The sequence below is a fragment of the Haemaphysalis longicornis genome, unplaced genomic scaffold (genome assembly GCF_048455015.1).
Source record: "Haemaphysalis longicornis isolate Haplotype H1 unplaced genomic scaffold, Haemaphysalis longicornis Haplotype H1 scaffold_4, whole genome shotgun sequence".
Taxonomy (NCBI): domain Eukaryota; kingdom Metazoa; phylum Arthropoda; class Arachnida; order Ixodida; family Ixodidae; genus Haemaphysalis; species Haemaphysalis longicornis.
In genome coordinates, this window is record NW_027526361.1 from 40,341,056 (window position 1) to 40,366,015 (window position 24,960).

The 24,960-nt window shown below is 50.4% G+C and overlaps 1 protein-coding gene across 4 annotated transcripts in view; it reads left to right on the forward strand.

Annotated features, from left to right (window-relative positions):
* LOC144178538 (sodium-dependent phosphate transport protein 2B-like) overlaps positions 1–24,960 on the forward strand; it is a 102,588-nt gene that overhangs the window by 70,264 nt on the left and 7,364 nt on the right. For 3 of the 4 annotated variants that reach the window (XM_077706472.1, XM_077706471.1, XM_077706473.1), the window contains exon 3: positions 13,267–13,390. In XM_077706472.1, coding sequence (XP_077562598.1) covers positions 13,267–13,390 — 124 coding nt within the window. Of the gene's footprint in view, positions 1–12,670; positions 13,102–13,266; positions 13,391–24,960 lie in introns of those variants that run through there. The other variant, XM_077706470.1, reaches the window with a different exon arrangement.

The window sequence follows — 24,960 nt, forward strand, 5'->3', positions numbered from 1 at the left end:
CCCGCTGAATTCGCCGGCGTCGGGAGGCCGCAACAAAAGAATACATTCACTGAGTCCGTTCGCTTAGGGCCAACAGATAACGAGTTTTTTCGAGACGCGTGAGCGGCCCATCTCACGCCGAAGGCATGATGCTACATGCATGTGAGCACGGCAAGCATGTCAGTTTTGCCGCGTCCTCAAGGCATGATATTATTGATCAAGGTAAAACTTTATTGCATTTACAAGCAATGAATTTCGTTCGTCTTGAACAGATCTCCCCATACAACCAAACTTGTCGTGGTCGATTTGGCGGCAGGCGGCTATAGCGGATACTTCTTCGAAACATTTATTTCGCGTAGCTATAGCAGGTCAGGCATTCATTGTATTTTTAATACAGTACTCTATCTCATCAAAACATGACAATATTTCCCAGCAAGAAAGTTTCCATCTGACCCCAACCCCCGGTACTATTTCTGCTGGTACTACATGATAGCAGATGGTTAATAAACAGCATCATTTCATGGCAGTAATCAGCGCGGACTGCTAATGTAGACGGACGATATGACTGCGCTTTGAAGAACAGCAGAAGTTCGAAAATGAGAAACGTTGCTATGAGTAAGAGCGGACGATGTCGCTGCTTAGGCTGCTAGCCTCTTCGGCGCATTGCGCGCATCCACAATACCTGCCGAATTTACCTGTTTGGGGACGCGGCAAAGCCTGATACCGCTGATTTTGCTCGCACGATTTGCTTAGCCGAGAGCACAGCAACCCACCGGCATCAGAAAACCGAACACATAAACACAAACTCCACTTTTGCGCGCGTCTAATGCAGCCTCACTGCATACGCGCCGCGCGCGGGTCCGAATGTTTTGCCAACCACCCTCCCGGCCACACCCAGCACGTGCGCTCGCCGTGACGTCACGGCCGCCGCGTGACGTACCCCGGGAGAGGTCCATTGGAGTACGGGTGTGTAGAGCATTGAGTCTGCACATTCGCCGGTCTGCGCATTCCAGACGAGTGACGTCATAGCCGCGGCAGACGCACTGGCACCGGCGCGTGCCCAGCTGTGCACATCGGTTGCGCAGTAGCCAAGCCTGACGATGCGCCGGAGCCGCTTGATAGCCGTTTCGCATGGCTCCTGGAGAGCCGTGCTGCGCATGCGCGAGGAGCAGTGACTGGACGGACTGGACTGGAGTGGACCGGACTGGATCGGACTGATCTGGATTGGATAGGATTGAAAATCGTTTTAGCAGCAGTAAGCATGATAATCAGCTAATCCTAGACAACCAGGAAACCTAAGAATAACCAGCTAAACATTTGCTCACGCTACGTATATCCTGGCAAAGCCGAGCTTAGCCACTGGTAATTTTTTCGATGGCAGCTGTCGCGCGCTTTCAGGACTCAGAAAATGGAGCAGCACTTAGCTGGCTCGGCGTTCGCAACTGTCTAACCCAATATGGTGTAGTTTTGTTTACATTTTGCACCTCAAGAATGGCGGATAGGTCACTGGGAGCGAGAGTGGCGCATGCGCAAAGCGCTACTGGAAAATGGTCCATTAAGATTGTTTCTTATACGCAAGGTCTTAAAGCTTGCAGGCACTCGGACGCAACTTAGAAGAACGATATTAACAATTAAAGGTTACCACCTGCAAGCGTGCCATTAACTTTACTTCGTTGTCATAACGATTTCTGCTTCGTTCGCGCTCCTATACTATGCCAAAGCCATACATGAACACAATTCATTAAGTGCAGGTCGTGTGATTTGGGTTACTGTGCAGAATATATGGCTTTCATGCCCCGAGATGACTTTTTAGTGCTGTCCTTTCCGTCATCGGCAAATGTTCAATCAGTTAATGCCTACGACACGGTTTATTCCTTTCCGCCCGGCTGCACTAACCCTGGTTCACTGCCGCGAGATGGTGGGGTGGACAGCGCGCCGTGTACAGTGAGGATAAAACGCATGCGGTCGTGAAACGACGTCTCGGCGACTCGCACAACGGCCCGGCGACAGCCCGGCAGGGCTCACAAGGGAAATCCTCGACCCTGTCTGTAACCGAGGGAGGAACTGTCAGGCGACCGACGCAGACCCATCGCGGCAATCAGTGGCCCGGCGACGATAGGCGACGCGCTTCCTCGAAGACCCAACCCCCACCCCCTTTCGTCGCTCTTGTCGCAGACAGAGAGCGGCTGTGCTTCCTCGCCGTTCTCTGTCTCATTTTTTCCGCCCTCACAGCTTTACGATACGGAGACGCCTTAAGTCTGGCTTCACCGCGTTGTCGGAAGAGAAAAGAAAGGCTTATCAACAAGTTACCGCCGACTTTTTTTTTGTCATTTGTTTCTTTCTTGTCGATTTCTTCTTCACTTCTCGTCGAGCTTTTTCAGGTTCCTCGAGTTTCATTTGTCCGCACGCGCGCACTCCGCACTGTGGTGTCTCGCGGTTACGTAAACTCGCCTAATCTCGCTAGCGGGCAAGATTAAGCGGCGCGTAGACTAGGGGGAGAGGACTGTCCCGAATGAGCCTGACCAAAACGCACGTGCAGCTGGGTTAACCGGAATTTCATCCGGATGCAGCAGGAGTGATGCGGATTGGGGCAGTTGGGGGAGGAGGAGGAGACAGGAAACTGACTAGGGCGATGCGCACAGATCTCATTTTGGTGTTTAGTTTGATCCGCTTTCCTCCAGACCAAGCGTCGAGCGCCGGCGTACAGCCAGAGCGTCTGCAGGACAGGAGTTTTAAAAAATCATTTGAAAAAATTTGTCTATAGACATTTACATTCATTGCGATTCGTGGCGTTTTCTTGTTGTTTTTTTTTTCCTCCTTCTGGGATGTCAGCCAGACCTTCCATAAGCCCAACACGAGAAATCATCCCCAGAAGGTACAGTGACATCCTGGCCCACTACCACTTGCCACGAAGAACCCTTCCGCCTACACATCCCAACATGTCTCGCGAAGACACGGTCATCTACAGACCGTTACAAACTAACACATTTCCACATGGTACATTACTACACTCAATGCATCCGACATTGTACACATACACTTGTAAATTCTGCATAGAGCCATGCACTCTCTACCACACGGTATGGGAGCGCCGTCACACAGTATCCCTAGCCCCAAAATCCAAATCCCTCATTTGAGCAGTGGGAGGGTTGGTTGACCAGCTATCACCAACAACATCTGGTCGACCGGGCGAGACAGGCCGCCAAGATTCAGGGCTTCCTGGACTAAGGAAGTCCCCCACCTGGCGGTCAACCCAATAACATTGGCTGCTCAATTAAATGTTTATTCCTCCTCATCCAACTTTTTTTTTTCGCCATTAGCCAACGAGTAGGAAGAATTAGGAAGCAAATGCGCACTCGCGCGGAGACTGACAACGTGTGAAGCCCTGCTAACGTGGTTACCGCGGCTTCCACGTGGCCTTAGAGATTAATGGACGTGTCGGTGTGCAAGCTACTTTCAAAATTCCCGCGTCTTCGTTCGCTCAGCTCCACGTTACGCGAAAAAGCGATTTTGTCAGACAATTCTTCGTTTTCTTGAACGGCTCGTCACTCAACAACTTTGGCGACTGGTTGTCACGTTACTCGGTAGGCTCATTGGCATCTTTTCAGCTCATTGTTCCGGCTGGCCTCCTACCGTTCAGGTTCTCGTCAACTACCTGTCCCTCGAAACCCGTTACGCCTCCACAGCGCGCCGGTCTCCATGCATACTACCTGCGTTCAAACACCTCAGCTCCGGGGTCTGATTTTTATTAACAAAACGTTACATAATTTTCGGGTGATCCCACAGACAGACAGACAAGACGTATTTGTTTGTATATAAAAGTTTTTCTTTTTCAATGACAGACAGACAGACAGACAGACAGACAGACAGACAGACAGACAGACAGACAGACAGACGTGCAGACACGAATGCAAGGACGGACGGGCCAGCAATTTTGTCCAGAAGGTCCCCAAACAAAGGCTTAGCTTTGAGGATAAATCGCAAATCCTTTCTTGGTTCGCTGCTAACTGTACTTTCGATGAAGATAGCACTTACCGCGCGTCTTTTCTATCATTGTTACTTCTTCTAGACAATTTCGGGCTCCTCCTTGAGATATATTTTAGCCCGATGTCAACATCTTATTTCGGTTTGCTTCCTTCCTTCAGGTTCAGGTCAACTACGCGGTAAATACGTATACTGCGTTTGCTCTAGCCGGTAGCGCACCCTACAGCTGCCATTCCACCCGCCGCGGTGGCGCCGTGGATAAGGCGCTGCTCTGCTGTGCCTCAGGACGCGGGTTCGACCCTGGTCGCGGAGGCTGCTTTTCAGACGGAAGCGAAAGGCGAAAATGCCCGAATGTCGAGATTTCGGCACACGTTGAAGATACCCAGAAGGTCTAAATTAATTCGTAGCCCTCCACTATACGGCGCGCCCCATAGCCCAGGTGCGGCTTCGGCGCTTAGAATCCACAATCAATCAATCAATCAATCAATCAATCAATCAATCAATCAATCAATCAATCAATCAATCAATCAATCAATCAATCAATCAATCAATCAATCAATCAATCAATCAATCAATCACCGACTTCCATTCCACATAGGACCACTTCGATTATGTAAAACGACCAGTACACTGGGTTTCGAAGACGCGTCAAGGAACAACGCCCGTGGCGTAGATAGACAAGACGAAAGTACAGCAATCCGTCCCAGCGCTTGACCTTCTTACGTTTTTATAACGAGACCAGCGAATTCATTTTAGGCATAAAGCACCTGTGCAGCCTCCTGCACCATCAAGGATGTTCCAAGCTATTTGGTAGGCATGTCTGCGTGCAGACTTGCAACACGTCGCCGGCGTTAACGACGTGTGCAGGCAAATGTAACGGGCAAGGCCAGTCTCCGGGCCCCGCCTGGTGCTGAAAAAACTTGCTAGCAGTGCATACAAGCCTGGCCCGATACACCTGCCGTCGCGTGATAGCCTGTCATGGCGTAAAAGGCGAGTCCTTTGACGACGCCATCTACTGCTTTCTATGATTGCACCTATGTTCGCGTTTTGCTGAACTCCTGCTGAAAATAGTAGCCCGTGGGTCAGTCGCAGGTCGACGAGGCCGACTTTGCTGTTCTTTGCTGGCTTTTGGCGTGCTACATTCATGTGAGCACATCACGGAAGGTCCAATTACTTTATAACCCCTGCCACGCGGTCAAATTTAAGGTCTCTTTGGTAGTCGAGAGTTCCACAGAATACCGTCTGGTAAGCTAAAGATATTTGTATAAAAAGGCAGGGCACTGACCAATGTTAAAAAAAAAATACGTTTCGGGATCCGTACGGATTTCTTGTTCACAATGTTTTTTTTACATTGTTTTGTACATTGTTTTAACATTGTTTCTAAAATTGCTGTTTTTAACATTGGTCAGTGTCCTGCCTTTTTTATACAAGGTCTCTCTCGAGAAATAACACTCCCTATACGTCTCGTTGGTGCGCGATAACAGGGGTACATCTTGTGTCACCCTATACATAGAACGCACACGGAGGTAAGAGCATTTTGCTGACTTCGCTTCGCTGATGAATTTTGGGAAACTCCAAGGCAAGCAAAAAAAGTGACGTCCAGTGGTCGTCCGGCTGCGAACGAAGGCTATAGAGGTTCCGCCGAAAATTTTGTAGTTAAAAATTTTCGACGGCTCTTCTGCGAAATACGGGTTTTCTTCTTTTGCGCACGTCAGAGGTTGATCCTATACAAAGTATAAAATGCTCATTTAAAAATTCTTGGTAATCTGAAAACTACGCTGGTCGATGTCAAGCTACTCATACGTCAAAAGCTTTCGCCGATGTGTTTGCTCTTTCACACATTTTGGATGAAAAAATAAAACGCAGAACTGTTCAGTTTCCCATTAGAATATCGTTACCAACTTATTTGGTAGTATTGTTTACGCGCACGTGATGAAGATGCTACTCTCGAAACTGTAAAAACTACGGGCTTGAACAGTTTTCAGTATGGCTAAAGCGCCGCTTGCTAGCTGAGAATGTAGTCGCTTTCATTCTATGATACAATACCTCTACCTTTCCTCTTCCTGCTCTCAACCCATAAACTTGACAAAGAGATAGCCGGTGACGATAGGAATAAGTGCCCCAAAGAAGGCGTCGCGGCACTTGAGAGTGGAGCCGTTTGAGTTCCCCCTTCGAATTACCCGTATCAGATAGGCCAAGAGCAACACGGCACTCTTGACCTGTTCAGTTCGAAATCTGTGACGGTGCTATCATATCGGTATTTCCCCTGACGTAGACGAAGTGTTTTCGCTGTTCACGAACGACAACACAGGACACCAATTGCGTCACTCAAACGGTCGCATACACAAATGCTCTTTATGTAAGCTTGGTCCGGGGGAAAATTTTCGCATTGCTTCATAGAGTTTGCATGTTTGGTTGACTCGTGGAATAGCACCAAACAGCAGTTGTCATCATCGATCGAGTGATATATCATAGTCTTATCGCATCAAGGGCCAATGGAAAGATGACGACATTGCAGTATGACAGCCCGGGTACAACACAGGCGCGTTTTTTTAAGTGCAGAACACTTTTGAGGGCTCGCCTTGACGTCGTAGCTCTCTCGTTGGATCCAATTAGAGCCACACGGCGTTCCGTCATAGCGGCTGTCGTCGCGGCGTAACACAGAGGCTTCGAAAGTCAAGCTGTTTATATAGTCATGAGCGTTCGAAACTCGCCAACGCTGGCGCGTGTCACACATCTCCCCGTTGTTTAGCGCAAAGAAAACTGTAGGTGCATTTGAGGCAAAATATGCGTAATTAACCGGCAGCGCCCGCGTTCATTTAGTTTGGAATCAACGCTCGTTGGGTTGGTTTCTCCAATAGTAAGAGAAAAGAAAAGTGGCAGTTAAACGCCGGAACGTGCTGGAGGAAAAGGAATCACAAGAAGAACAAAACTCCCGCTGGCTCAGTTTCAGTCAGGGGGCGCGCGAGCACTGCGAACGCGGTAAATTTGAATTGCACTTGGTGGCAGCAAAGAGCGGATAACGGCGCTACATGCCATTATGGCGAATGACTGCTCTGCACTTCCGACAGCTTTCACATTGAGTGGAACGGCTTTAATTTTTTTCTTTCTTTTTTTTGCCTCTGTTAAATACAAAACAGACATCGCGGCTTAAAGCTAAACGACGGATTTCGCGGTAAGCCGCCTAATGTCTATGCCGCGACCGCGCGGTCCTGTTCGTATCGATATTTCGGCGCCCGCTTAAGCTCCCCAGTCGTCTCAATCAATCCGTAACCCTGCAATACGACGTACCTTATTATAGCCCAGGCACGACTTTCGCACATAAAATACCCATATTTTAGTTTCTTTGCTAAGGTTTAGGTTGTACTCCACACTGGCAAAACAGTTTCGCTGTAGTCAAGAGCGGAAGTTAACTCAAGAGCCTGGCTTGACTCACGCGATAAACCTGGAGCAGGAAACCTATAAATCGGACGACATTGGTCAGAGAATAAAAAATTCACGCATCTCCACGAAGTGAATCATGACGAGTGGGCGAAGCACTGGGGATCGTTCTTACCGTAAATCACCCGTGGCATTGCCCACTCACGCATGTAAATGAGTGACAATGCGTGTGTACATACAATTCCAATGCAATCCAATCCGATACAATTCAATATATCCGATCTAATCCAGTCCATTTCAATCCAATCCAATCCAATCGAATGCTCCTTGCGCATGCGCAACACTGTGTACATGGAAGCCAAGCCCCGGACAGAGCGAGGTCCTAAGGTGCTTCGCCTCTAAAATAGGGGTAAAAGCTCAAGGCTGAGGATTCAACCTAGAGGCTAGAGCCGACTATATAGATCCCATGGTCGTTACAGGGTGGGCGGTAAAAAAACCATCTAACTCCCCCTGCGTCGATTTTTTTGCTACGAGTAAGGCCGAGTTCAGACTGCTTCCGCAACTATCGTAGTAACTTTAAAGAATGACGTCATTTCACGTCACAGCCAACCGAACTGCGTGACGCCGTTTTTTTTTTTTTTTTTTTACGCGTCCGTAGATCACGATATGGCTTTTGCATCGGTAAACTGGACATTGCCTAATGGAGCCACTGCGACAGTTGCGTAAATTATGCACGCGAAGCCCGCCTCCCCGTCGCCACTTGCTTCCGGCAACAAAGTATGGGAAACGATACTACCGAGTGGTCTCCCCGCGTGGTTTCATGACGTACCTGCGCCGTAACTGAACCTCTGGCCTTAATTGCGTACCTTGCTCCGCTCTCCCGATGAGAAGTAATCCTCGTGATTCGAAGTCAGCGTTCTGAATCGATCGCTCTTAGATTTCTCCCCGAACCTCAGCGTTTCGGCGCTATTCGGCGATGAAGCGTGGATAAAAGTCGGGTGAGATTTCGATAGGGACATGGCACGTGGGTTGAGTGCGAGGCTCAAAGATGAGCAGAGCTACGTCCACCATCCCCCCTTCACCATTAGTACTTCTGCAGATCAACTGCGCTTATTAGAAGGGCTGTCGACGCGGCCCGAGCTCAAGGCATCCTGGAATGAGGACACCTCTCTGAAGCCTCTCTTGAGTATCATTAAAGTTTATTCCTTCTCATATTTATCCACTTTGTTCCCGCTTCATTTCAATCGCCCTTCAAAGGGGGTCAAAAAATAAATGTCGCCGTGGGTTTGCACATGGAGTGAGTATCCCTTATTCTTCCTATCCCCTGTCCTTTTGTCCGGTAGCGGATGTCCGCCTTTCTGCGCTTTCTCCGGTAGCGGATGTCCGTCTTTCTGCGGATGTCCGTCTTTCTGAGCAAGACAGGCATCCACATCATCTCATTATTACCCAATAAGACTTGAGTTCGGTTTTGCTTTGTTCTTTTATTCACGGGTGGGGGCCTGTGGCACGCTCCCGATTGCCGCCAAAATAACGATGGCAAGAATAATAACATTTACTGGCAATACAAGTGTCGGACAACTTAACGAAGAGTGAATTGTTGGTCTCGAATTTCTCTAAACTTTCCCAACTTCTAGCCATGCACTCTAGCACTGAACCATGACGCTTTTGTCGTTTTAACTGGAAAATTAAATGCCTTGAGTCGGGGGGAATCCAGGCTTTTTCTGAAGGGTAGTCAGCTATATCAGTGATGATGATGATGATGATTACGGTGATTATGATTATGATGGTTAGGAGAAGGAGGAGTATGATAGTAGCCTTTTTATTCCCGAAATTTTTGATAACCAGAAATGCAAGAAATAGAAGAGGACCATCAACTAAATTTTTTCTGCAACCTGAGGGGTAATCTTATTTGCGGTATCAATTCCAAAATTAAGGAGGAAAGGGGGGTCAGGACATCCGGAACCCCCCCCCCCCCCCCCTCTAGTTTAACACTCATTCATTCTGAACGCCTGCGCTAGCTGGAGGGCAGTCTGCACGCAATTAAGTCCACCAACTTGGAACGAATTTCCAGCGCGCAGCTTGATTTCGCTCGTAGTTGTATACAACCACTTCGCGCCTCGCCCGCCCACGCTCTTCTGCCTCCATTGATCACCATCTGTGGTACTACGGCTCAGGGATTTATACACACACCCCCTAACACACCCCCAACACCCCCCAGAAGGACTTCGACACCCCCCCCCAAAAAGATTCCACAACCACAATCACCCTGCCTAGGGATTTATACAACACCCCCCCAAACATCCCGCCGACACCCCCCCCCCCCCCCCCCCCAAAATCGAAATTCTGCATAAACCCCTGCTACGGCTGCGCGTCTCTTGAGAAGAAAAACTCAGTGCTAGTGAAGACAGGGACAACTCCGTCACGGGGCCCGCCTAGCGCTAACCAACACGGGTGCGGTTCGAAGGACACGTATGTCACTGTCTCGCACGACGCAGCGCCCGTTTGAGTTCACACTCGAATTCACTGCAGCGGCCGAAGGAGAGATGTCGAGCGAGGGGAGGAGAGGGTCAAAGCTTCCCGCCGGCGACAGAGCAGAATGCCGAGACCCGATCCCATGGGAAAGGCTGCCCGCCGCCACCTATCTGCCACCACGAGCCGGCATCAAACAAAGCAAGGGAAAAAAACTCCTCAGCCCGTTCACATCGCCACTGCTGCGTCCCGGCACTGCCGTGGGGTGGGGGTTGCCTCTCGTCGCCGGGTCATGCAGCGTTATCTGCGCCCGTATCCGATTGCAGCAAGTTCATGCCAATCATGAAAGATCAGACACGCGTGATCCTCGTTGAGGCGAGCCAAATATAGGTCAATCATTTGTTACGTAGAGATGGGTGGATTCAACAGACTTAACCGAGTGAGCGCGCTTCGGATCCGGCGAGGGACTGACTCACTCCTTACTGCCGCAGGATGGGCGCTCTAACAAGTGAACGGAATCATTGCAAAGGAATCGCCACGTTAATTCAAATGTGCCCCCCGAATGTCATACAGCGGCGAGGGATGTATCCTAGCTACTCTTCTTACACCTCCGCGCTGTTCGTGTAAAACGTGCAGACAGACTGTCTAAACTTGTGCCGTGGACGCGGTGCTTCCTCCATGCCGCGGTGCCTCCCGGATGGCACTATTGCAACATCGACAGCAACCTGTCGAACAATGCGTATCACGTGGAAGGGAACCTGTCGAACAATGCGTATCAGGTGGAAGGGTCATCGACACTTTGAAATGTCATCAGGGGTGCCAACTTCACAGCGTCAAAATACAATTCAGCGCCGCAAAAACCCGCTGCGAAATACAACGCGCTTAGTTAGTGGCGGCGCAACCACCACATGCACAAAGAGCGTAAATGAGGCGCTAAAAAAATGGTGGCTGAGTATATATATGAATGCAAGCAAATTGTGCCAGCCTGTCAGTGAGAACTAATACATTCCTCGCGCGATTTCCGTTACGCCATCCGCTAATAGCGGGACGGATGTACTTGAGCCTATAGATGACTGGTAATTGAGTCTAGATGACTGGTATTTGAGTCTAGATGACTACCTGGGAGCAATGAAGTCACGAAACGTCTCCGAGACCAGCCTTGCTTTGGGTAGGAACACTTTGAGCCAATTGGTACTTATTTGACGTACATGAAGTGAGCGTACTCGAGGCGTAAAGGTAGAGTGTCGGCGACGGGAACCTATAAAATTTGTTTTCTTTATGGGAAGTTCGCTTCAAGCCACTCACTCTCTTTTTTTTTCCTTTCCAATCATAAAATGTGGCGTGTGTCCGGCTTCAAAGAAACATTTGCACGTTCATACGCACGTAAGTCACGGCATCATCAATGTAATCGTCATCATCATCATCATGACAAACTCCCCACGAGAAGCAGTGGCGGCTCGCGTTGCTCTGCTGATGAGGAGAGAGTGGCTGATGATGTAGGACTCCGCTTGGAGAAGCGGACCAGGAAACTCCCTCCCTCAAGAGGGGGCAGCAATATGAGAGCAATATAATGACGAGGGGAATCCTGAGTTCTGCAATAAGGACAATGTTTGGTCGTTATCCTTCGTTAACGGGGAGAGTTGATAAAAAACGAGGAGAAGGAGGGGGAGGAGGAGAGTATACTTTTCTTGGAGACTCTAATTCAGAAATTGTTAGGAGCCATTCTTTCGAACAAAAAGAAATTAACGCTGTCTTTTTTATTTATGCATATACCACATTCTGGAGATTTAGTTGGTTTGACAGGACGGTAACAGCATAATAAGGCTTAACACCTGCGTAAAAATGAATTTTCCTCAGTGAAAGAGCGTCTAACATATGTTGGCTGGTGCTGTTGCAGCGTCTGGCGGGATAAGCTTTGCTGTCTTCGTTTCCTCTTTTTTACGTGCAAGTGACGGGAAGCAAATATATTTTGGCAGAAAATTAACTTCTCGAGACAAGCTTCTGTTCGGCATGCTTAGAGACCTTCTTTAAACGGCGTTGTTTACAGATAGCTCCGCTATGCTTGTACACGGCGAACGCAACTATGGCCCGTTTGAACCGGAAGTTATTTCCCTCACCCTGCTAAATTTTGCGACAATTTACCGTCTGTCACAGCATTTCGGGGTAGCGATGATTCACTGTTGCTCTTCCAAGGCGATAACTCAAGGGCTGGCGAAACAAACAGCAATATTTCCCTAAACCTTGCCTCATGTTACGTCACGGGGTACCGGCAACGTATTGATAAACCTAGCCTCCAGTCGTTCACCACCCTACACCGGAAGAACTCTGCTCCTGCACTGTCTTCTTCCGCGAATTGCCAGAGTCAGGATCCTCCATTTGTTTGTTGCCTGTCTGCAGTGCCAAGTCGATTTCCCGCTCTTCTTTTCCTGCCCGCGAAAAACGAGAAGAGCGGCGAGCGCGCCAAAATAACGATCGGCTTCCACGTGAACAGAGGTTCGAGGCCACGAGACGATCACATGCGCGCCGCGTGACGTCGAATCCGATCCGGGCCAATGAGCACCCGAGGCGCGACGAGCCCCTTTCCCGCCTCCAGCCGGCACCGCTTGGAGCAGACGACGCGCGGCGGCCGACTCGACTCCTGACGTAACGGACTAAAGAAAAAAGTGCTAGCCTCGGTCACAGACTGGTGTCCCTGCACCCCTGTAGCGCCTGTAGCTTGATAACGGAGTGCGCCACCAACAAACAGCAATACAATTCTGCAAATTGATAGCTTCGACGCATGCGCGCTCATACTTTGCTAGGAAAATAATTTCGCGTCAGCATAAGGCCACAATCTGTCGATAATGTACGGGCAGAAACGGAGACGAGTTGAGGGAGAGAAAAATAATGGACACGAGGTCAACTGCGCAGTGAAAGCGCTCATTGAAGTTCGTCAACGCATAAACAGAGCCTGGAACGGCTCAAAAACAGCAAATATTTTTGCGAGGGCAATGTCTGCGGCCGGTTAAGGGAGCCGCTGTGCTGTCGCGTACTAGCAGCGGGTGCAAGCCGGTGCCCGGATGCGCGCGGCGGGACACGCAGCAGCAGACGACGCCAGCACCGCCGCCGCGGCCGGCTATGCGCGGCGCATGCGCGGGGGGCGGCACACGTCACGGGACCTATAAATAGGGGCAGCCGCGCCTCCTGCGGATAACGTGTGCACTCTCCAAGATGCCGGCATCAAAGAACGCGGCCAAGTATACGTTCCTGCAAAGCGCGATGGTCGTCGCCCGGCCAGACAACGTGGAGGTAAGTGCACGGCTCTTTTACCTTCACTTCCGAGGCAGGGGTTCGGGCGCGGGGCTTGCAGGCGTTTCCAGGAGCGGTCGGCGAGCGAACGAAAGAGAGAGCGTGTGTGCGAGTGGTGGCTGGTCGTGCGCCGCGGGCATTGATGCGTCTGCTCCGATGGCGCAGGTCAAGATCAAAATGGGCGGCGACACACCGCAAAAGGCGGACATAAACGCCAACGCGACGCCCCAGGACCCTTCTGATCCCTGGGCGCTACCTGTCCTCGAGGACCAGGGGGTCAAGTGGTCAGGTAATCCCCACGCCGGTCGCTCTTGGCACCTACCACGCAGCGAGCGAGTTAAAAAAAAAAAAAATGTAACGCCACTACTCCCTTCTATTCTGTGTCACGTCGCGGTCAAGTCCCCCCTAGCCCGATCAAGCTTCAGTTTACTGATTTCGACGAGTCAACGGTACACGTCGGCATCAAGTGTCCGCGACCACGATGGAACCTCGACCAACATGGCGGCGCCCAGCGGATTCTCATTCATTCGTCGCCCGCCGGCGGGGTCTTCTGCGCAGCGGTCTTCGGCGCACGGCGCCTGCGTTGTGCGGTGCAGACGCCCTTCCTCGGACATTTCGCCGGTGGTCCTCCGCTTTCGTGTTTTCTTTCTTTTTCACTTGTGTGTCTGAGGTCCGCTCTCTTTGCACGTCCTCGCTCCCTCCCTCGTTGCCTTGTCTGGCGACTGGGGAGCGAGTTTTTTCAGCATCGTTCGAACGAACCACGCAGAGACTGGCGCCCAACGTGGGGGCAAAAAAATGTACACGCAAGGGCTGGCGGACGCGTGAAGAAGCCTTCCAGCATCGTGGCGCCAACCAATCGGAAATAGCGGCTTGTGCGTGCACAATGCTCGCTTTATTACGAGTTCATTGATTTGCTACGCGCCATCGTTGTCTTTGTTTTCATTAACTTGTCCATCTGTTCCTTTTTTGTGTTTACACATCTTGTCCAACTCTATCCGTAATTGTTTTTAACCTGCTAACGTTGTGGTCGATTTTTTTTTATTGTTGCAATGTGACATGGTGTGTTAATGTTACCGAATCTTTTAATTCAACTTTACCGCTCAGTGGTAACGTTACAGCTAGGATTAACTTGTACGCGGTTGTTTTCTTCAGACCGAGAGACTCGATAAATATTGCCACGCTACTAGCTTCACTATCCGAATTGTAATTGATCACGTTGTTTGTTTTGCGATTCGCCTAGCTGTGGCATTTTCCGAAAATTGGCCTATTGTCACTTCTCACCTAGTGAACTTAAAGCAACTGTAGGCCTATTGCAAACTTTTACCTAGTGAACTTAGCGCAAATGTACCATTCGACAAGCTCTGCCAAATCCCGCGGCTTCACTGGTTTCTTCTTTTTTTTTTTTTTTCGTCGCACGCAGTTTTTGCTGGTGGATTCTCGCGTTGCTGCAATATTAAGCTTCATTCATTTGTCTTGCGTTTCCGTCCAATCACTACTGCCCAGAAACTTGCTTTACGGCCACCGTTTGCGATCTAATATTGCCCTGCATCTCGTGCGACCTTCGTCTTTCCAATTTGAACTATATAAAAAAAAAGCTTATACGTTTTGTTACGGGTTGCGCCGGCGCATTGAAGTCTTCTGAAGTCATCTTGTTCGCGTCTGCGCGCCTTCACCGTTTTTCGGTTGCTCTTCATTGCGCAATTTCATCAGGCGCGTCATCCCCGCAGAGGCTATTTGCGGATCCCGTGGGTGCGTTGTATACACTGGCATTGCCTTGGAAGCTGGCGCAACTTTTCGTCGGCGATCTGTTTATTTCCCCCCCCGGCTTTAGGTGGAGCTGCCGCTCTTTTCAAGGGTACCCTCAATCGTGCGTGACGTGTTTTGATCCAAGGGGCGCAAGTTCATTGCCTGCCGTTCGTTCATAACTCGTGGAATGCGCGAGCGCAACAGCGGAGTGCAATGGCTCTTTTTAGCCAATATAGTGACGACGTCACCCGTGCGCCTTTCCCTTCTTTTTTTTTAACAAATATTTATTTTCGAAATAGCGGTGGAAGTACGGTCGGAATGCGAGTACAGTTCACAGGGCTTGATTAGGTGGATCCACTGCTCTTAAGGGTAGCATCCTGGGCATGTTGGTACTCCATAACTAAATAAAATTGCGCAAAAAAGGAGACATGGACGGCGTGAAGACGCGCACACACACGGCGCAGTTGTGTCCGTCTTCACTTCGTCCGTGTCTCCCTTTTTTTTTGCGCAATTTTATTTAATCACTGCTCCCTTGCTCATTCGTCCGGGGCATCTTTCTTCGCGTCGAGAGAGGAAACAACGTAATGGAGGCGAGGTTTCTCCGAAATTGAATTGCGGAATCGGATCAAACCGCTTTTGCCATCGCGTTCGGGCTGAATGCAGTGTGGTGCGTTAATCCTTGAAACAAAGACAAATGCAGGCGTGCTGCTATGTGCGGGCGAGGACTACACGTGTTGCCTTTTGTAACGGGCAATCCTGGGCGCATATTGGAATGCCAGTTAGTTTTCAAAATTCGCTTGTAAATAGCAGTTCGACTGTTCTGCGCGTTATCGCTCCCCTATACAGAAGTAATACACCTGGAAGGAAGCTGTTGTACGGCTTTCATGATGCGAAGTTTGTGAGGGTAGAGAAATGCCACATTTACTCGTTCTCCCAGTCAAAAATGCGACAGGATTATCCTGTAAGTGAATGGGACATTCTGCTGTTTGTACAACAGAAATGTCGTGCGACTTGCATTTTGCGACTTACAGAAATTCCTGTCACAAAACAGACCATCCTGTCGTGCCTGCAGAGATATCTGTTCTACGGCAGACATTCCTGTTGCGCGACAGAAATTTTTGTCGTGTTCGACTTTTAGCGTATTCTTTTGTGAGGTAGTACTTCAGAATACGGGTCTCACTTCAGTGATCGCCGTGGCTTAGGTAGGCTTGTTATAGCTTTATCTACACAATTTCGCGAGCATCTGGCGTTTTATTTCTATTCGTCCAATGCATTGACGTCAGCTTGTAAGCTGTAAAGAACTAAGCTCACCTATCCGTTTTGCTTCTTCACATTCCCGCCATTTTTTGGTAGAGAGCTACGCGGAACAGAGTTAACCGGAAAATGTGATATTGCCAGGCATCCGCCGGCGGCCGCGCCCGTGGCATGTGTATCACAACGTACTACACACGCCTACGCAGCGATGAGGACAGAAATGAAATTGCGTGCGAGTCGATCCGTTCGCGCACTTCCTGTGCCGGCTCCGGCTCGCCGTCGCTGCCGCAGGTACAATACACGCTGCACGAAGTGAACACGTGGTTCGCAGTCGCCGGTTTGCCGCGGATAGTCGACTGGGGGTCGAACGGCGGCGACGGCCGCCGCGGACCTCGCCAGCTGTTGTCTCGCTTCGACTGTCGCCTCTATCCCGGGGCATGCCGTGCAGGTGTTCGCCTCTTTTCCTTCCTTACCTGATGCCGTCGTCAGTCTCTCTATGGCTGAGCCCGAGGATGTGGGTTCGATTCCAGCCGCAGCGGCTGCTGTTCAGGTTGAGGCGAAAACTCTCTGGTGTCGAGATTTTGGCGCGCGCTAAAGATACACAGGTGGTTTAAATTCAAACTCGCCCGGGGGCCTCCACTAGGCGCACCCCACAGCCCTGGTGCTGCTTCCGCTCGTTAGACGGCGAATATTTGACTTTTTAAATCTGTGTGGCTTAGGACGAACGAATGGAACATTGGTGATTGGCTGGAGATCGCAGTGGACCTCATTTCGTACGCTGCGTGCCCTCTTTGCATTCGGCCGCTACGAAAAAAAAAAAAAAACGGTATCTGCCTCATTAACTTCTCAGTGGTTGGCCTCTCTAGTTCACTGCTGCGATAGCTTTCCTCGGCGCTTCCGCCCGTTTTGTCCGTGCTGTGAGGCTGCATCCCGCATGTGCCGTTGGGGAGTTGATGTGGAGGGGATTTCACACGGCCTCCCGCCGTCGCTTCCAGAGTTTTGGCATTCCATTTTTGAAGGCATTACATTTCGCGCCTCCTCAATATTTTTTTTGAAAACTGCCCGAGAAGTCGACTAGTTTGTTTTGTGCGCGGGCTTCATACGAGATGCTGCTACCAGCTTTTTGTTCTTTTTGATAGAAATACCGCTCGCGCAGTTTGTGCCCCTTTAATCTCTTAAATGAAACCAGCGCGAACTTAAAGACAAAGGAAGTGGAACACAAAGACAGGCGATTCCACTTGATTTGTCTTCAAGTTCGCGCTGGTTTAAGCCAAGGATGTCTTTCCAACTAGCCCAGCTTGCAGCCCTTCCACCTTTAATCTCCAAGGCACCTACGACACCTCTCGGAAGTACGGCTTTTAGTATAGGCGAGGAGCTGCTACCTTTACGTTCGAACTGCGCCTACAAACGGTGAAGGCAGGTGCTAACTTTTCTTCGTTCTCGCATTCCCTTAAATATTTGCCCCTGCCAGGCCAGGCAGGAGGCGGCAACAGTGCGTGCCGTTATCAGCGATCCCTTCGGCTGACCAGGCCTTGAAAATGCACAGAACAGGGGAATTCCGCCGAAGCTAGGAAAGTGGGCCGTATCAGCTGCAGCCCGTTGAAAGCGCGATACGGGGTGTTTCATTGTCAGCCACACGAGCAGCCCATTCATAGCGCTGACGCGAGAGGTGGGTGCGGAGCGTGCTTCCCATCCTCGCACTATCGCGCTAGCGGTAGGAAAGTGTAAACTGGTTGTTTCCTTGACCAGCTGTACTAGCCAGCACGCATTGCTCGCGTCTGCGGAGCAGCGTAGTTCTCTTCCTGGGGCAGTTTCCCCCTTTCATATTTAGTTTTGAGCTGCTTAATTCAGCTTACAGGTTACCGCTATTGCGAGCACAGCGCTGGCCGCGACTATTGGCATCCATTCTATTTTTCTGCTCTTGTTTTAGCCGGGACGACGGAAAGGCTAGACACAACAAACGTCACCTTTCCCCGTGTTCACTCTTGGCCGGTCTTTATAGGTCTTGCGCCAATATGTCGGTAATGTTGGGGCCAGGTGTTGCGTTGACGGCGCAAGCGTTTTGAACGTCATGCACTCGTGTTGCCTACCCCGGTATTGGCCGGACGTTGTGCGATTTGGCGGTTTCGTCGACGCGAAGGGCGGTTGCACCTAGGCGCCAACACTTAGTTGTTCTGGCAAACACAGCAGCGTGATCACGCGAAGTGCACAAAGACGCTCTTTCGGCACATTGCGAAATCCTAATAGGTTTCTGCGTGTTTTTGATTTCTTGCCTTCATTCTCGTAATAATGTCTTTCTCGCTGAATGAATCGACAAATACCATAGCTTGAGTGTAGATAGGAAACGACTCTCTGGACGCGTTGTTTTGGGAATGAATTTATTTGAACTAAAATGATGCTACGTCACGGATTTGGGAAAGCGCCAAGAAAAGCATCGGATGAATGAAATGCTCAAATAAATGCTATCGAGCAGAGGTATGCATTCGTGACTGCGCCGTTCTTCCCCATTCCAAACACGGATGTTGCGTGTTATTGACCACTTCCAATATCTAGCCTTCCGCATGCTACCGTTACGCCGAGCAGTTAAAAATTAGGCTATCTACAGCAAGCCCAAGCACATCGAAAGCATGCGGATGCTGCTCCCGATCACACCTCTGACAGTGCAGCCCCGCCGGCGTCCAGCTTATCCCACCTCGTGGTCGATGTGGCTTGGTTAGGCTTATTTGTAGTGCGGGCAGGGACTTTCATCCCAATTATTTCTCAACTTGCCCCCGTTCGCGTTTCTTCAGGACTGTGGCCGTTGCGGCGCAGCTTTCAACAGATCTCCGCTAGCACGTACGGGGCGCGATCTGCGAGTCAGCCACTGAAACAGATGAAAAAAAAAATTTTTTTTTTTTTTTTCAGCTGCTCGTGTCGCGGTCTCGCTTTCGCTTTTTCTTGCACCGCCCTTCCTGGTGCAGTGCCAGTTGCAGTATCACCGCGCCGTTGCGTTGAACGGTGCGCAGAAATACCGCCCCCGCCTCGAGCAAGGAGGGGGGAACACGCTTCTTCGCGTGCAAGCAGCGGCACTTTGCGCGCGGAATATACGTCCTCGTTCGCGGATAAGTGTCTCGGCAGTGATGTCACGCGCACCGTGACGTCTGTGCGCTCCGTGGGACGAGGTCGCTGCCTCGTTCCGCTCAACGAGGTTGCTTCTAGGGCACGCTCGGTGCAAGTCTGGCAGCAGTCACAGTGACTGTGTTGTGACAACACGAGTGGCTGCTATTGATAATCGGAAGCTGCAATTGTTGAAATGTGTTCTAAGCGCGCTGAATGCACTGCGAATACAGCGGGATGCAAGGATCTCTACACTGTAGCGCAAGGGCTGCAGTTTTAAGAGCATTGCTTGAGATTGGGCGAGTTCGTTCATATCGACTTCAAACATCAGCTTGAACGAGAAAACACGGGGCGTTAGAAGAAAACGTCGACGCAATTCTGCATTGTGTCGGTGTTTTCTTCTAACTTCGCGTGTTTTTTTGGTTCGAGCTGATGTTTGAAGCCGTTAAGAGCGCTGCATTGTTACGTCGATGTGGCAGGTCGCAAGTTTCGGCTTGCTTCTAGCAGGCAACATCACTGCACTGTTTTCACGGCGCCTAAATCTCCTTCGTGCTCCCTACCGATACGGAGTGCTCGTTAATGGCCCCGTCCCAGCTTCAAGCCCCTGTTCATCGGTTGTTGTGTGCGCTGTCCATTTTGGTGACAATATGCGCAGATGATAGGTGTAACATTAAGGGACAAGAAGAGGGCAGAGTGGGTCAGGGAATAAACGCGTGTTAAGGACATATTAGTAGAAATTACGAAGAAATGGGCTTGGGCAGGGCATGTAATGCAAAGGCAAGATAACCGTTGGTAAGTGAGGGTAACAGAGTGGATCCTTAGAGAAGGCAAGCGTGGCAGGGGGCGGCAGAAAGTTGGATGATCAGATGAGATCAAGAAGTTGGCGGGGATAAATTGGTCGCAGTTAGCACAGGACCGGGATAATTGGAGATTAATGGGAGAGGCCTTTGCCCTGCAGCGGGCGTATATAGGCTGATGATGATGATGCGAAGGCCAGTCTCCGAGCGAGGATTACTCCCGTCCGTAAACCACACCTTCAATGGCGTAAACGGTTAAGTACCGGCACGTGGATTCCCCTTCTGCAGCGCAGCCGGCGCTTCACTTCCTGCCGGGGGCATCGTTGCGTAGTCCGCCCGTGCCGAGTCCCTTATCGGTCAGTCCTAGCCGCGCTTACTCAGCCTCCCGCCGGCTGACCGGAGCAGCTTCTATTCTGGCCAGGCGCCCCTGTCTGTCCCCAACGCTCGGCTGGTTTTCGCTGGACGCGTAGTCCGGTAACTGGACACGCAGCCGGACTACCCTGTAGGGAGCCTACGGGCTTCTGTGTCGGCGTCCGCCCGCTTCGTTTCAGCGTATACACACCGATTGAGCCTCTCGAAGCCGAATAAAAATTGTCGCTTGGCAGTAACCTATTTCGGGCTACCGCACTGAAAACTGGCGTAAGGGGGCCTGTCCTCGCTCGATCCCTGCACCAGTAAGCTGATGCAACGGTTCAAGCGGATATTAGAATACAAGAGCGAACTTCTTCCTGTAACGTTCACAGAGCGTCTTGTGTAGCTGGTAAGTTTGGGTTTTGCGCTGTGCTGGTTTAGCGATCTGGCTAGCCGATTATTCGGCCGTGGTTTTTAGAACAGGGAGTAGGAAATAGTGCGCGGCTGTGTGAGTACACCCCGATAGCGTTATTGAGGACACCGGGTTGCGGATAACCCTGCTCTCGCACTGCTTGCAGAGGTCGCTCAGTGGCTGAGGCGTTGCGCCGCTCACCCCGAGGACGAGGGTTCGATCCCCGCCGCGGCGGAAGTTTTTCGACGAAGGGAGAACTATAGTTCCAGTGCATCGAAAATTCGACGCGCGTTAAAGATCCCCCAGGTGGTCTAAATTATGCATCTTTCCGCTACCGCGCGCATTTCTTTGCAGAAGTTTAGCGTCTTCTGCGCGCCGTTTTGCCTCCCGTTCTTTGGTACACGTACTCGGCCAGCGGAAGTTCTGGGGTCAAAAGCTCCACCGCCTTGTATATCATTCGAATTCATGATTTTCTCCGTATTCCTTTTCCTTCTTGACCAAGGCGCGAAAAAGACAGTGCGAGGTGTCGTTTTGGCGAACTACCGCTAACTTATTGCGTCCAGGCCATGCCACCTTAAGTTTCTTGTTAATTGGCCCTTTACAGGTTAATTAAAAACCTTGCGATGCTTTTGTTTGCGTCCTACCAGGTCAAGGTTGTCGCGTTTTCCTTTTTGCGATTGCTATCCTAAAGTGTCAATTGCGCATGTTCCCCTACCGTTACAGCTAAAAACAGGCGTGTCCTGGAATCACTACTCGTAGAGTGTTGTTAATCGAATTGCCTCTCGTATATCTGATCAGCGCGCCTCTTTGCAAGGCGGTTCGTTCAACCCTGACTACTTGCGACTCGGAGTACTTTTATTCATTCATTTTCCTCGGACGTGGAAGCGTGTGCAGTCGCCGTACCGTTAATTTACGACAGCCTGTCCCCTCGAAAAGAGTTCCGAAGCTTGTTCCCTCTCTCCCCGACAGCCCGTAACCCTTTGCTTTCAGCCGCACCTAAAACTGTTTCAGGGTATGTCCCACGCAGTATAAGTTAGTCCCTCGCCCTTCTGTTGAGGCACATTTGCGGTATACAAGCGCACAGTTAAGACTCGCAGAGATTGCCTGCGGGCAGCAGAGGCCAAAGATTTGTCGCTCCCTCGCACCCGCTGGCTGTTTTGTGGCGTTCATTATTTACGCGACGGGTAGGGGGCGCTTCGTTCCGTGTATATATACGTATACGCTTTTCGTTCGCGTGATGGACGCCATGCTGTCATCGGAGCGCCCCGGATCGATACTGGGTGGCCCGCCAGGAGGCGACCTTGGGCGCGAACCAGACTGTGGAGAGTGGCGACCCCCCCCCCGCCTCCCTTAAAGGTCGTGTCCGGGGCGCGGCTTCGGCCCGCCGGGCGTCGTCTACTCGTGCCCGCGTAACGCACACGCCACGGGCGTACAGCGGCAACCAATGAGTCCGGCCGCCTGTTGGTCTCTCAAGGGACCATGAGGACAAAATATGAGCGGTTCATTGGAAAGGCTGTCAGTTTCAACGCAAATTTAAAATAAGGCTCGATAAGGAAAACAGTGGCGGCTTGTCAGCCCCTTGAGCCCCCCACCTCCGCCCTCCCTATGACGTCAGGGGCGTACAAGTCGCCGCCAAGGAACATGTATAGACGTTGTAGGGGTGCTTCCAGTTAGTTCCTTTAATCGCGCCACAGGAATACTAACTCGGAGTTATTACACCGATGCCTGTTTTTGAGTATTTCCTATTATGTCACTGTTGATGTTGTATAGCGCGATGTTTTGGTTTTTCAGTATTTTGTATTCCCTTTTTCGTTTAAAACGTCTATGGAAGCAGCATTGCAGTTGAGCAAGTTAAAAGCAGTTTTTTTTAAAATAAAACAGCGTAGTATTTTGTTTTCATGGTCCTTTTTCACTTCTGCTCTTTAGCAAGGCGAAGGATGGTCCACATTTAGTTACAGGCTTTTTACAGGTCGGCGAATGGCCCGTATCTCCATTGCACCCGCACGCCCCCTTCGTGCACCTTATTCTCCCGGTGCCACTCGAGGCTTGCCAGCGTGCGTTTCGTGCTCACGGCAGTTGATCTTTGCTGGGAGCCATCTCGGTTTCGTCCCAGTACACGCCGCTGTTTAGTGCGCACGGAGAATGCAGCCTGGTTAGCAAGAATTGGAGCTCAATTAAGGGACCGTCACGTCGTTCGTAAGCTTGACTTGGAGCACCCAATGGAAGGCTTGCCGAGCGGCGAGCGCTCACCTCAAATAACGTTTCGAATCTCTTCACTGCCCGCTTATCCGGCCGCATCTAGCGCACTTTGTTCTTGTCCCCGATTGCGACGACCCCTAGCCCTTTCTCGAATGCTGTGCGCCGAATGCTAATGCCGGAGTGCTTGTAACGATTCAGGACACTGTTGTTTGCGCTAGGGAATGGCGTATGCCAGTTCGCTTAGTGGTAGAGGTACCAAGTTACAGAGCAATGCCGTGCTAGGGCGTATCTCGGCAATTAACTCCCTTGTCACAAATACGCTTCCAAAACGCGTACTGCATAAGCTACGGGACAAAATGACTTTGTAAAATAAACTTTCCGATACGTGCCACATTGTCGCAGTTAATTTTGTTCCGCTAGTTGTTGAGCACGTGTCAATGCCAGGTTCCAGCTATTCCAAGCCTCAGCTGAGTTATTTCCATGACGTCGATAGGCCGCGACTGCACAGGTTGTTGTGAATCCGCGGTGGGCGATCCCAGAGTGACAGCTGTGACGTTTAATGCCGACGCAGCTCTAACCGTCTGCCTGTTTGTCATACTTGGCATCCACACTTGGCCGGCCGCCCGTTGTGCAAGTCGCCTTTCTTCGTAGCCGACAAGTGTGCGGCCATTGCTTCGGCGGGGTGTTTGCACTTGTCACCCGTGGGCTTCGGGCGCCAGCCCCTCCCCCATTGCTCCCCCTCAACCTCCCTCGCAAGGCTTGTCAATGAAGCCGGGACGTTGTTATCGCAAGCGTTCGCGTAGAAAACGCTAGGACGTGGGCTCTTTGAAGTATCCTGATTCGGCTTGTGAAGGTACGACGCGGTTTTTGTATTTGTTTTATTTTTAGGTGTCGAACGAATAGCGTCTGCGGTTCCCAACCCTGTTGGAAACTTTGCTCGTAACATTTCAGGCCCGGTTAGTCACTGGTACATCAGTGACTGCCGATAAACTATTGTCGATAAACACTGCCGATAAACTATTTCACTTTTTCCTTCGCGTCTTTAAGCACTGCGAAAGCTGCAGCTATCGCCAGCCCGGAGCGGCACTGCGTGATTTGCTCATCGCGCCAGATTCGCCTTCCATTTCCATTTCTGCTTTGCTCCTGTACATTTTTTTAAGTTTCTATTAAATGCGTTTATTGCTGAAACTGAAAGCCGAACAATAGCCGCTACACCCCTGCAATGACTTATTTCGAGAGCTCTAACAACGCCGAGGCCGGGAAAGAAAAAATGATGATTTTCAGCAAGTTTCTAAGTTATCTGATAGGCATAGAGCAGTAATTTTTGGCTGAGGTACTTTCTGACCCCTTATTTTAAGTACTGAGTGTCTGCTGACTACGCTTTGAAATCATTTAGGATATAAAAAGTAAGTGTTGCAGTTCCCTTTAAGCTTTGCTGACTTCAACTTGGCACGGCCATCGCAAATTTAAACTTTGCAAAACAACTTTAATGTTTCTCGGTGAAGTTCTAGTACGTAATTGAGAAACTCTCATTTGTGTTTTCGGCGTGCAGCAGTTCAGCGTTCTGCACTGTGGGAAATGTTTTTATGGTGACTACTAGACGAACTGTTGTGTGGTGTTCCTGGTGATGTGTGCCTTCTTTCCTGTCTCGCCATATTTCTCTACACCTGTTTTAAAGGCTCACACTAACATGCAGCGTGATCATAACAATGTTAAAAAATGCCTTTGCTAGATAAAGTACTCTCGTTCGTGCTTGTATTGATCATTGTAGAATTGTGCCTGGCTGACTATTAAAAACCTATGTTAAGTCAAGGCAATTAAGTCAACTCCACTTTGCGATATGCTCATCAAATGGGCAAATAAAAAAACTATACTTTTGGCGGGCAGCCCCTTTATCGACTCGTTGTTAAAAGGATGGCAGTTTGGATAGTCGGTGTGCATAAAGCCTTAACATAATTGCTTGCGCGAAGTTGCCCAATCGTTGGCACGGATGCCCTTCGGTGT